We start from the raw sequence: 12,859 nt of genomic DNA, 5'->3' as shown, positions 1-12,859 counted from the left end.
AAATGTGCTTTACACAATTGATGTATGTATGCATTGTGATAAGAGTTGTATGAGCCCCCAATAAAATGATTTTAAAAAGGAGATTTTCCCCCTAAGCCCTGAGGAGTTGTTACTTTTGCCCTAGTTCTCTGGAAAAGCAACTTGGGGGACCAGCCGGGTTGCTTTCTATTCCAAAAGATTGTTACTTCTGTCTTCTGGAGAAGCCTGGTTTCTGCTGGCAGAAAATGGTACTTTTTGTACAGCACTTAAGTAGATTTCTATCTCCTGGCTAATTGAACTCTGGTCAGGTGAGGGAGGCTCACTGTAATTGATGAGAACTGGGATACACTAAGGGCTGAAGATCAGAGGTTTTCAAGGCCTTCGGGTTGATAGGAGCCGGGAGGGCAGTGCGGCCTTTGGGACAGGGAGGCCCTGGCCAGTTCTGGCTTCAACAGCAACAAAAGAGCAACTGAGGATGTTACTGGGATAGAGGCAGAGCCACCTGGGAGCAGAACAGGGGTACGCTGCTGCCCTGGCTACGGGTTAGCAGTCAAAAGCTTGATGGTGGAGAGGCCTGGGGACAGAGAACAGCTGAGAGAGCGGACAAGCTGCTATCGTGGGTGGCTATGCACTGGACCAGAGAGGCTGACGGCGGAGTGGTCTAACAGGTAAGAAGCCTGACGGCATAAGGGCCCAGCAGTGGAAAGCTACTGACAGGAAAGCAGTAGCAGAGAAAGGCGGCTACGCTGACTATGAGCCAGCGAGCAGCTGACGGTGAGGAGCTCAACATAGAAGCGAGCCAATGGCAGAGAGGCCTACCCAGCTGAGCAGGCAGCCACTTGGAAAGAAGGCAGCTGTCCAGCAGAGAAGCCATATCTACTGATCACTGGAAGTGCGCAGTGGGACTGACTGAGAGGTGTCTTGATCAGAAGCTGTCCTGCACAGAAGGGAGAGATGTCTCCACGTCAGAGATCTATCCAGACCTTGCCTGTGTGCTTCCCGACCCTGATCCGAAGTTGTTGCCCGTTACTTCCAAGTTGGCCCTACTGATAGCCTGTTACTCCCTAATAAACCATCAAACTACAAGTCTGCTCTGGGAGTTCTGTGTGCCTATTACAACCAGGAGCTTTGGTGCCAGCGTGGAGTACACGTTGGGTTCTTAACCACAAGGTCAGCAGTTCAAAACCACTTGATGGGAGAAAGATGAAGCTTCCGACTCCCGTAAAAAGTCGCAGTCTTGGAAACCCACAGGGGCAGTTCTACCCTGTCAATGGGTGGCTGTGAGTGGGAATTGAGTTGATGGCTATCAGTTTTTGGCAGAGAGCCTACAGTAGAAAATGTAGTAGGGGATTGCAACTGATGCCAGAAATAATGAAGTCGTAGGAAGGCGACTATCATTCCTCAAAGAACCTAGACAATATTTTATGCTGTATTACACCTGAAGATTCCCTCCTCTTTGCATTAACGAACATAGATAGAGGCACTATTTGTCAACACAACAGACTGGAAACAGACTAGCTGTCTGTCAACAGCAAACGGGTTGTAGTAGACTATGGTACATCCACGTAATAGAATGCTATGCAGCTGTACAGAAGAAGAGTGACATCCCATATGCACAGAATACGGGACAAACTCAAAGATCAACGACTAAAGGACTGCACAGCCCAGTACATCCAGTGTGATCCTTTCTGAGTGACAGAGTGAAAAAGCAAGGTGAAAGTGATCTCAGAAACTGGTCACACTGGCTGCCCCTGACGAGAGGCTGAGGAAGCAGGTTTGTCCCTGGATCACCTTGCTGTCACATACAAGTGTCATTTATTCAAACCAAGTGTGGTGAATGACACTTCTTAATAGGACGGCTCTTCTACCCAAGTCTCTGTAACTCCCACCAGATGATTGAGTGGGACTATGCAAACTAGTGTGTACAACATGAATGGAGGGGATTGGTCAGCTTTTGTTACTGGCCCCCTGGCTGCAAGGATGAGCCATCTTTGAAGCAGAGAAAAGTAAAGCCTGGAGGATGTTGGAAGAGCACGTTCAAGGTCTCTGCCTGAGGCAGCAGAGGCCACTGAGACCAGATGGTCACACACCGTGGCATGGAGACTTAGAGGAGCAGCACTGAGACCATGGGGCGTCTTTTCCTTATCTGATCTGAAACTATGGAACTATGGGACACTTTGACAGGAGGGCTGGCTTCCTGACCCGTGGGGACAAAGGCCCAGGGACTGCGTGGCTGGGAGGCTAAGAACTGGAGAGACTTGGCTACTGGCCGAGGAGACCAATGACTATATATTTACCATTTGCTGATCCTGATTTATGGCAATCTAATAACTTCCCTCATTACCCCCTTCATTGCGAGCATTGTCTGTGAGGTGTGTGTGGCTGCTGTATTGAACGCAGCATATTTGTAGAGTGGTGGAGGAGGAAGGCTTTGTGCCAGAACAGGTACAGAAGGATGGGGGTGGAAGCATGTCTGACTCTGCCTCTTGGCAATGGGGAAGCAGAGGAGGTCAGCTATGTCCACCTCCTCCACTGCCATTTACTTCACCAAAAACCAGCCCACGGGGAGGTAACACACTGAGAGATCCCCCCAACCCCACCCCTCTCCGAGAAACCAGAGAAGAGACGCAGAGGGGGAAAGATTAGGGCCCTGCTTAGGTCTGAATATATTCTATTTCTCCTTAAGTGGACTAACTTCCGTGAGCCTATTTAGAAGCTAGGGAATGATGTGTCTGAGGTAACGGATCTGATGGGGATCCCACAGGAAATCTTGCAGAATCATCAGTAGCTTCCAACTTATAAATGGGCTGTGTTCAAAAATGCATTCATAAATCGATGGTCTGGAACTCAGGATGCATTCTTCCTTCCATGTCTGTTACTGCTACAAGCTCCCCATCCAGGCTGACCAGTTCCCCGAGCACACTTACTGTACTCGTATGGATGGGCCTACTGTGGGATCTCACCGAAAGCAACCCAGGATTCAACAAAACTGTGGGGCTAGGAGCTACCTCAAAAACATCAAGTCTCTGAGCCCTAATCCTGCACTCTGGGATCCCAAAGTCCAGCCACAGGCCAGTCCTTTATTCTCCACAAATAGGCTCCAGCCTTCCACCAACTGCATGCCAATCCAGATGGGTTGCAGAGGTGGGGGTGGGATTAGGTGGGTGGGTGGGATAGGAAGACACCCCCTATCAGCCCAACCTAGACAGAAATGAGCAGGAGCAAAGCAAGGCTTCTGGAAGAAATTAAAAATGAATCCCCTATTCATCTATTTCCTATTTCCACTTGAAACATGGCTGCCCTGAAGGAATTTCTGGCACCTGAGTCAAAGGGAACGGCCCCTGCCAAGTATGTCTGCAGTGCAGCTGCAGTTTCCAAACAAGGAGGTGACGGCTACAAACAGGGGTCTGACAGGCTCCAGTGTGGAGACTGCTGTGGGCTGGGGCGGCTGAAGGTCAGTGGTGACTTGCTGGGAGCAGATATCGATTACCTCCCTTTCAAAGGCACTGCCAAACCCTGGTGAGCCTGCCCCCGCAGCTCCAGTCCCCGCCCCCAGCAGACACTGGGCACGGGTCTCCATGGCTGAGATCACTGTGGCCTGCAGAGCATCAGCATGCGAGGGGCTCTCCCGGTGTGGGGCGATGGAGTCAGCAGGCACAGGGGAGAAACAAAATGAAAATTCATCCCCGGGAAGTCTTGCTGGAGTGTGACTGGGTAAGCACAAATGCAAGTATTTATCTCTCTCCCTGGGGGAGACGCTTCAAAGAGGCGGATCAAAGTCATGTCAGAGGAATTGCCACGTTTCCAGAAGCCGTGGCAGATGAGACAGCGGCCGAGCTGGGAGCCAGGGAAAAGGGGGAGTTGAGAGTGGTGAGCCAAGATGGAGGGGAATGGAAGAAAGGACCGAGAGGAAATGACAGGTGTACCAGTGGGAATGCCACATAGCTCCCAGGAGGTCAGGTCCCTCACTCACCCCCGGGCTCTGGTCACCTTCCTCACAGTCCCTCCCACCCCAGACTCACAACTCTGCACCTCGGCCTTTGCACCTCTTCCCTTCAGCTTCGGAGCTGTTGCTGGTGGGGGGCATGCTCCGTCCTCCTCCCCAGGAGGACATGGCCACCCCACTGCTGGGCTCCCACATCCCCCGGGATCATCCCATCAATCACTCTCCCCCTGCTTCAGCTCTTCCTGTGCTCCGCGTTACCTGCTTACTCCTCTGGGACCTGCTAACTGAAAGGTGGATGGTTCAAGTCCACCAGTTGCTCTGCAGGAGACAGACGTGGAAGTCTGCTTCCGCGAAGATTTACAGTCTTGGCAGCCTTACAGGGCAGTTCTAATTTGTCCCAGCGGGGCCTAATGAGTCAGAGTCAACATGGCAGTTGGGTTTTCTTTGGCTCATAAGCGAAGAAACTGAGACACAAGAAAATTAGGTCCCTTACCTACGGTTGCAGAATACAGCGAGCCCTAGACAGAGCCCACCCACTGATGAGTCACATGCATTGGCCTTCAGCCTGCCAAGCCCACTCTCACTTCACCCGGAGATGCCCTTGCATCCTGCAAGACTTCACTAGGATGCGACATCCTCCAAGAAGCCTTTGCCACAGGCAGCACCCGAGTCTCTGGAACTATAAATAGCTTCTCGCTCTCAGAGCAGTTGTCCCATGCGTCAGAACTATGCTTACAGGCCTGCATTCCTCACCAGACTGCACTCCTTAGGGACCCCACTCACGAGTTAACAAATGCGGATCAACCAGGTGTGTGCTGTGGTAGGCGCTGGGATCAAATGGTAAGTAAAGTGGGTAGAACCCCTGCCTTGGGGCGCTCACAGTCCAGTGGGGGCAGAGGAGTGAGACCACACACCCTGCCAAGTGCCACACAAACGTCTGTTAGGAACACATAATGTGGGGCACTTGTCTGAGAGAGGGTAAAAATAAACAGATGAATCAAATAAAAGAGAGTACCGGGGCAATGAGAATCCAATGAGGCCCAGTGAATGATGGGAACTGGGGTTAGGGAGCAAGCCTTTATGCAGGTGAGAGGGAGTAAGGTCCCCGGATAATGAGTTGAACTGGTGAGGCTTTTTCTCCCATTTTAGGAAATGCGAACAGTCACTTTCTCGCTTGTGATAGTTAGGTGTTTGGGTGCCAACATGGCACCTGTAAGAAGATAGGGGTGGAGTTTAGCCTGTCAATTAGGTCAAAGCTTGATGCCCTCCTTTGCAGTTAGGACTGAAATACACAGCTCTCTGTATGCAGGCCTCTCTCTCTGCCTCCTTGGTGGTAGGACCAGCCCGATCTAGCTGCCTTGCCTCAACACGTGTGCTACACTAGCTGTGGGCTGTGCAGTGCTCTGCTCCACCTGGTTGAGTCTGGTGGACCATGTCACTGTGCTGTGCTGCTCCACGCCATGGTGCCCCCACCCACCTTGCAGTGTCTGCTGCCTGCGGGCTGACCCCGCTCATCCTGCCACCACTCCAGATACCTCCCACCACCACCTCTCATCGCTCCACCGTGACCTGCTTCATGACACTGCGCTACTGGCCTCTGCTCCGCCTCCCCACTTCATCTTCCTACTGTCTGCATCCTCGGCCTTGGACTAGCGGTGGCGTGAGTTGGAAGGACCTTCGGTATATTAAGTGCCCCATGAACGTGACTTCTCTGTATTGCGTGACAGAGACGGAGCTCTGGACTGCTGTGTGGACTAATTTGCTGTTATGTTCCTTTTTGCTATATAAACGTATCCCTATTTATCATCACAAGTTTGCTGGCTTTGTTTCTCTAGAGAACCCTGCCTAACACACCCCTGCAGTCGAGGTGTAGACAGAAAATACCCCAGGAGCCACTAAGGTATTCTCACTCAAACCTGCAGGGACAGGAGACAGGAGCTAGGCCATTTTAGGAGCAAGATGTCACCAAGGCCTTATGTGATGGAAGGATTTTAAATAGAAGGTCCTGACTCCAGTAGAGCAAGGACCCTTTGGAATGAGGAACGCCGGGGCTCCTGGCCCTCCTGTTCTCATCTCCTTCCATGCTATCCTCCTCCTTCTATCCTGAAGTCCCAGACTGAAGCCAGCCCACCCAGAGGCACCCCCACCTCCTTCTCACTGGAGTCCTCAGCACTGGGCACACACCTTGACCTTGGTGAACACAGACCTGTCTGGTCCCCCTCCTCAGACAGAACCCCAAGGCTGGGAACTGATACACTGGTAGTATTCAGTCAGCACTGCCTGGGTGACCCCAACAATGAGTGGCATCTGAGGTAGACATGAGGAAGGAAGGAAGGAAGGAGCCCCGAGGGATCTCAAGGGACGTGATCAGACCTTCCTTTATAAAACAATAGCATCCCCAACCTTTAGGACGGTGGGTGAACCACATCTGTGTGCCAGGTGTTGGCCTGATTATCCACATATAAAGATTGAAATACGTCATTTTCCTAAAGACTCCAAAACTTCTATCTCCAGCACAGGGCACTCATACATTCCCCCAAAGTGTAGACTCACACTTTCAAACATCCTGCCAGCCGCTCTACCTGCAGGCTTAACAGGTCGCATGTATATTTCACATGTTTTAACGGAACTGCCGATTTCCCCAGCCCAGTTGCCTCTCCCGTGGCTTGCCCACCTCAGGCATTGGCTGTTGGTGTCCGGGCCCTAAACCCTGGCATTATCCTCAGCTCTTCTCTTCCCTCAACCCCCACAACACACACCTCATTGCCTCTACCTTGTGAACAGATTTAGAACCTAAGCGTTCCTCACTGGCTCCTCTACCAGCTTCAGGCACCATCACCTCACACCTGGGTTGCTGTAAGAACCTCCTAGCTGGTTTCCCAGCGTCTGTCCCCCCAATTCTGAACAGAGCAGCCAGAGTGATCTTCTTAAAATGAGAGTCAGCCCATGCCATCTTTCTGCTCCAGCCCTTAGATGGATGCCCGTCCACCCAAAGGAAAAGCCATAGTCTTTCCCATGTCCTCAGAGCACACCATCACCCGGGTCTCCAGGCAGCCTGTAACCTTGGCTACCAGCGCCCTTTTGCTCACTGGCTCTACTCCAGCCCCCAGAGCCTTCTCACTGTTTCTCACACGCATCAGACACCCTCTGTCCCAGGCCTTCTGTGCTTCCCGCTCCCTCTGCCTGAGAGTTCTTCCCTCACAGGATCCTAGTGCTAAGGCCCTCCATCTCCTTCGAGTCTGTGTTTAATGTCACCCGGGTGAGGTTTCCTGAGCATTCTGCTGCTCTAGGCTAGCTCCATGAAGGCAGGGGCCTGAGGAGATTTGTAGGTCTTGCTCACCCGTCTCCCCTGCACCTACACCAGACGTGCACACGGGGAGTCTCTCGTACACCACTATGTACAAGGCAAGGCGAGTGAGGGGCAGCAACAAGAGGCAGTGCTCAAGCACAGAGCTGTTCTCCCCACCACCTGGGAGATGGCTTCAGAGCACGTGGCCACAGTAAGTAGAGTTTGCAAGGTGTGGACTGAGGGCTAAAGGCAGAGCAGTTTGGAAGCAGGACAGAGTATATCGATCATGTACAAGAGGGGCGATGGTAAAATAAGATAAACACAAGCAAAACAAGAACAGATGCAGCCGAGCTGGAATGCAAAGGGGCAGCTGGGGGTCCCTTCCCCTTGCTGCCTTCCCACACCCGAGCTCCTTCTGTGAACGGAGTAGGGATCTCTCCTGACTCCCGGGGCTGTGGTCCAGTGAGCCACGTGAGTGAAGAGGAGGCTGAGGCGAGGGAGTAGGAAATAAGGATTTGGCTGCTCAGATTAATGACCACTGGGGACTGAGTAACCAAGCAACTTCATTTCTACGTGTGACTAAAAGCAGGTCTATTTAAGAGGTAGGTCATCATTGCTCTAACCAAGCACCACTGGGGAAAGGGTGGAGGCGAGTGGGACGGAGAGGGAGAGAGCTAAGGGCACCAGCTTAGTGAACACATTAAAAACACCACCACCACAAAACACTCAACACCCTCAAGCCCCACAGGCTTGGATCCACACCGACGACGAGCCGCCAGAAGCTCAGCGGAAGGGGATGGGGGGTGGGGGTGGGGAGCAACACCTACCCTTCCTCCGTCTCGTTGATGATGTCGCAGATCTCCATGTTCAACGTCCAGTCCTCACTCTGCAGGGAGCCATCTGTTGCCTTTTCTGTGAAATCAGAGTGAAAACCAGTTTACAATCCCCCTGGAACAAGGGGCCCTGGGGGAGCAGGTAAAAGCCAGAACCATCACATTGTTATGTGAGCAGATGATGGGCCAATAGGACCTTCTTGGGGTGATGCTTTCATGAGAGGACACTCAGAGAGAGCGCTATGCCTGAGGACCAGTGTCACAGCACTGCCATTCATTTACCAAACTCCAAACTCCGGGATAAAAGCCGATGGCAGCGCCACGTCATCAGAAATCTCTCCAGACCTGAAGAGACCACAGACTCTGGAGGCCAAATAGCCAAACCTGCTACCAATTCAGAGTGACCCTATACAGAGCCCCTGAGACTGTACATCTTTACGAGAGCAGGCAGCCTCATCTTTTTCCTGCAGAGTGGCTGGTGGGTTTGAACCACTGGCTTTGTGGTCAGGCCTATGGGGCTCTGAACTACCTGGATTAAATGCTGGCTCCAGCATCTGGTGGTGACCTTGGGTAAGTTACATGATTGCCTCGGTTTCCTCATTCAAAAACTAGTGGCAATCACAGCACAATTACAGAGCTGTTCTGAAGACTGAATGAGTTCACAGACATATATAGCACGTGAGCAGAGCCTGGTCCACAGTAGCCGCTCTACAGGCAAACACTGTCAATATCAGAAGTCAGCTTCAAGTCGTCACAAAACATGATCTGAACAAGGGGCAAGGGAAATGGGGGAGAACGGAATGAGCTACACCACCCAATGCCGTGCTGGCTGCTACTTACACTTTATTTACTCCAACAATGAGCTCCGATGCTTACAACAGCAATTGCTTGGATGTGTATGTCCTTCAACTTAAACCCCCCACTTAAAGAAGTGAAGGAAAAAGCCAAGCCTCAAGAATACTGAAGGATTCTATGGGGGAAGTATTAAATAAAGCAAAAAGTTGAAGTAATATACAGAGTCACTATACCAAAAGTGGTTGACAGCCAACCACTTTAAAAATGTGATCAAGAACCGATGGTACTACACCCTAAAGAAATGAGATAAAACATGAGCGGAGGTGTGCTCACCCATGTTCATAGCAGCACGTTCACAATAGCAAGAAGCTGGAAGCTGCCCAAATGCCTAACAGTGGAAGAACAGATAAAGAAACTATGGTACAGACACACAATGGACTATTATGCATCCCTAAAAAAAAGGGATGAAATATGAAACACTGCATGACATGGAAGGACCTGGAAACCAGTATGCTGAGCGAGGTAAGCCAATTACAAAAGGACAAGTACTGTATGCGTTCACCACTATAAGGAGAGCCATCAATGAAACAAATTGTAGGAACCAGTGCTTGAACAAAAATTGAGAAGCTTACCTACCACCCATGAACCACACATCACCTCCCTTTTGAGCCTTTCATAAGAGCCAGCTTGAAGGGGAGACCTCACATTGCCTAGGGTCCCTCTTTCAAGAGGGGGGAAATGGGAGATGACAATACACTTGAAGCTACACAGCCAGGAGACAAGACTGGGCAAATCAAGGGCTCCCCACAGGACTGGACGAAGAATCTTGCCAGAAATAAGCCAAGACCAGGAGAGGGGACCATGTGCATTTTGGAGGAGATGCTGATAGTTCCATTGGTGAGAATGGTAGGTGGTTGGAGAGAAGCAACCTCACATCAAGAAGGGATGCTAAACAATGATTGTAGGGAACCTAGAGGGGCAATGGGCCGGACTTTATGCTCCTGGGTAGACACTACGAATACATTTCTACCTAACCAAACCATGTCATGGACTAAGCACCATGAAGATCCCGGAAGATGACCTTGCAGGCAGCATGGTAAAGCACAGGGGCTACACCAGAAGGACTTAACACAGAGACCCAGCTGAATGAACTGAGCCCTGCCTCAAAGCTGCCTGCACCCTTAGAGAGAGGACTGGGGTACTTGAATGGGAGAGGAAGCAGAGAGTGGCTAATCCAGGACTGTGGTGGTCACTGGACCCTGGGGGGAACCCCCGGCTTGGTGGGTGTCCAATGGAAAGGGACCCAGAATTACCATACATATAGTACCTTGATGCCCACCTTGCAGTGACATGACAGGTTTCGATCTATTGGTCAAGAATGTGCACTTGGAAGCATTGATCCAGGAAGGTCCCCCCTGGGACCAATCCCCATACTTACACAGAGCTCAATTATGGGAGATTGAACTGTGTAGGCAACTCATAGGTTGCAGCTCAAGGTGGAAGCATATACTCATACCAACAGCGTCTGGAGGGATGTTATGAGTGCGATCACCTTATACCCCAGGGGGATGATTAACAACTTTTTACTTTTCTGTTTCTATGGGTTTTTGTTTTCCTGCCTTTAGTTTGTTTGCTTTTGCTTGCTTTTTTTGTTGTCTGCTAGTTGGTTTATTGCTGTTGTTGGGGTAGTTGGTATTACGGGGTTTTGATTTTGTCATGACACGACCACCAAAGGAAACCTGAGACATGCATATTCCAGGGACACGCAAATGGATCTGGGCCCCCACTTAACTCTAGCCCCAATCCAAGAACAGTTAGTTCTGATATCATGGCCCTGCTCCATACTCACCTCCATGAAATGATCACTGAAGATAAGGCGCTACAGCAAAGGGTGGTGAAGAGAGCAGATGGTGCCCAGCTATCAATCGGAATCGTGTCTGGGGTCTTAAAGGCTTGTCTTCAAACAAGCAGCCATCTAAGCAGGGAGTCAACTAAGTCCACATGGAAGAAGCACACCAGCTTGTGTGATCCAAAGATGACAATCACAAAATTCAAATATGACGAAGGAAAAAGTATCAGAGCTAACATTATGAACACCCAATTGGTAGAAGGCTAGGAGGGGCTCCCACTGTGAGCAGAGTAATGAGTGAGATTAAGCCGCTGGCAGACCCCAACTAGCCACAGGCAAGGGTCTCAAACAGCCTTACTATCAGACAGAGATCTCTGTAATCTTGATTATGCTGGATTGAACTCGATACTTGGTCAGCTGCCCTCCCTATTGACCCTACCTGAATTTGTTCTAGGTGCAGGTATCTCTTGCATGTCCCATGACAAAAATATCTTCCCTGGCTTTTTCAATATTGAGGGTGGTCTTGTCTTTCTTACTCATTATTTGTATTTTTATCTTTATATTATCATTTTATCATTACCATTTTATTTAGATTTTGTGTTTCATTGTTTCTTTTGGGATTCCCAGTTTGTGACACACAGAAGGAGTGGATGCACAGAGATAACTGTTGCGGGGGTCTATAGGGGATGCAGGGGCGGGAGTGGGAGATAGGGTGAGGGGATTTGGGGAATGAAGGGGAAGGGGGAAGGGAGCAGTAGAACAGATTGTGATTACACAATTCATTTTAAAGGTGATTTAACCGTGAGTGTGTGTGTGTGTGTGTGGGGGGTGTTCTAAAATTGATTGTGGTGATGACTGTACAATTCTTCTTGATATGATTGAACTATTGAATTGTATGATATGTGGATTATGTGACAATAAAAATGTTTAAAACAACAACAATGGCACTGAAGGAAGAAGTCCACGCTGCACAAGAGGCATTAGTGGAAAACAAGGCCCCAGATTTGACAGAATACCAACTGAAATGTTTCAATAAACTGATGCAGCACTGGAAGCTCTCACTAGTCTATGCCAAGAAATTTGGCCAACTGGCTGAAAGACATCCATATTTGTGCCCATTAGAAAGACAAGTGATTCAACAGCATGCAGAAAGTACTGAACAAGATCATTAATATCACATGCAAGTAAATATAATAAATATGAATATAATAAAAAATGGCTGTGGTATTAACATTAATAGGAAAGCCCAGAAATTTAAGATGGACTCAAAATAAGATATAGCATAAGGGATATCGTTGCTGACATCTGATGGATGTTGACTGAAAGAAAAGAATACCAGACACCTGTTTACTTGTGTACTGCTTACTACTGAAAAGTTGTTTACTATGCAGAGGCATTCAGTTGTGTGGATCATAAAACTATGGATAGCATTGTGGATAATGGAAACTCCAGAACATTTCATTGTGCCCATGTGCAACCTGTACATAGACTTAGTGGCAGTTAAATGGCCAGAACAAGGGAACACTGCATGGCAGGCATCAGGACTGCATCCTTATCCTTACACCATACTTATTCAATCTGCATGCTCTGCAAATGATCCAAGAAACTGGCTTATATAAATATCAACATGAGAGAAAGGCTTATTAATAACTTTCAATGTGCAGATGGTACAACTTTGCTCGTGCAAAGTGAGGAGGGCTTGAAGCACTTGCTGAGGAAAATCAGTATGGATTAATATTCAATGTAAAGACAATGAAAATTCTTACAACTGGACCAAAAGACAACATTATGATACATGGGTAAAACTGAAGTTGTCAAGGATCTGTTTGATTGGGTTCATAATCAATGCTCATGGAAGCAGCAATCAAGACAAGACCACTTTAAAATCTTCAAGACCAAAGATGTCACTTCGGTGCACTTGACCCAAGCCATGATATTTTCACTTGTCTCACAGGAGTGTGAAAGTTGGACAACGAATAATGAAGACTGTACAACAGTGGTTCTTCACCTTCCTAGTGCCGCGACCCTTTCATACAGTTCCTCACGTTGTGGTGACCCCCGACCATAAAATTATTTCGTTGCTACTTCATAACTGTACTTTTGCTACTGCTATGAATCATAATGTAAATATCTGATATACAGGATATATTTTCATTGTTACAAATTGA

The 12,859-nt window shown here is 49.2% G+C and overlaps 1 protein-coding gene across 6 annotated transcripts in view; it reads right to left on the bottom strand.

Moving 5' to 3' along the window:
- TOM1L2 (target of myb1 like 2 membrane trafficking protein) overlaps positions 1 to 12,859 on the bottom strand; it is a 160,872-nt gene that overhangs the window by 73,713 nt on the left and 74,300 nt on the right. For all 6 annotated transcript variants that reach the window (XR_006680370.1, XR_006680371.1, XM_045293443.1 and 3 more), the window contains exon 2: positions 8,042 to 8,126. Coding sequence is in view for 4 of the 6 variants with exons in the window: in XM_045293443.1 (XP_045149378.1) it covers positions 8,042 to 8,126 (85 nt within the window). In the remaining 2 variants the exon portion in view is untranslated. The remainder of the gene's footprint in view (positions 1 to 8,041; positions 8,127 to 12,859) is intronic.

The sequence above is a fragment of the Echinops telfairi genome, unplaced genomic scaffold, assembly GCF_000313985.2.
Source record: "Echinops telfairi isolate 266 unplaced genomic scaffold, ASM31398v2 ScPeMD7_2010;HRSCAF=2546, whole genome shotgun sequence".
Lineage (NCBI taxonomy): Eukaryota > Metazoa > Chordata > Mammalia > Afrosoricida > Tenrecidae > Echinops > Echinops telfairi.
This window is presented reverse-complemented; position numbering and strand designations above follow the sequence as displayed.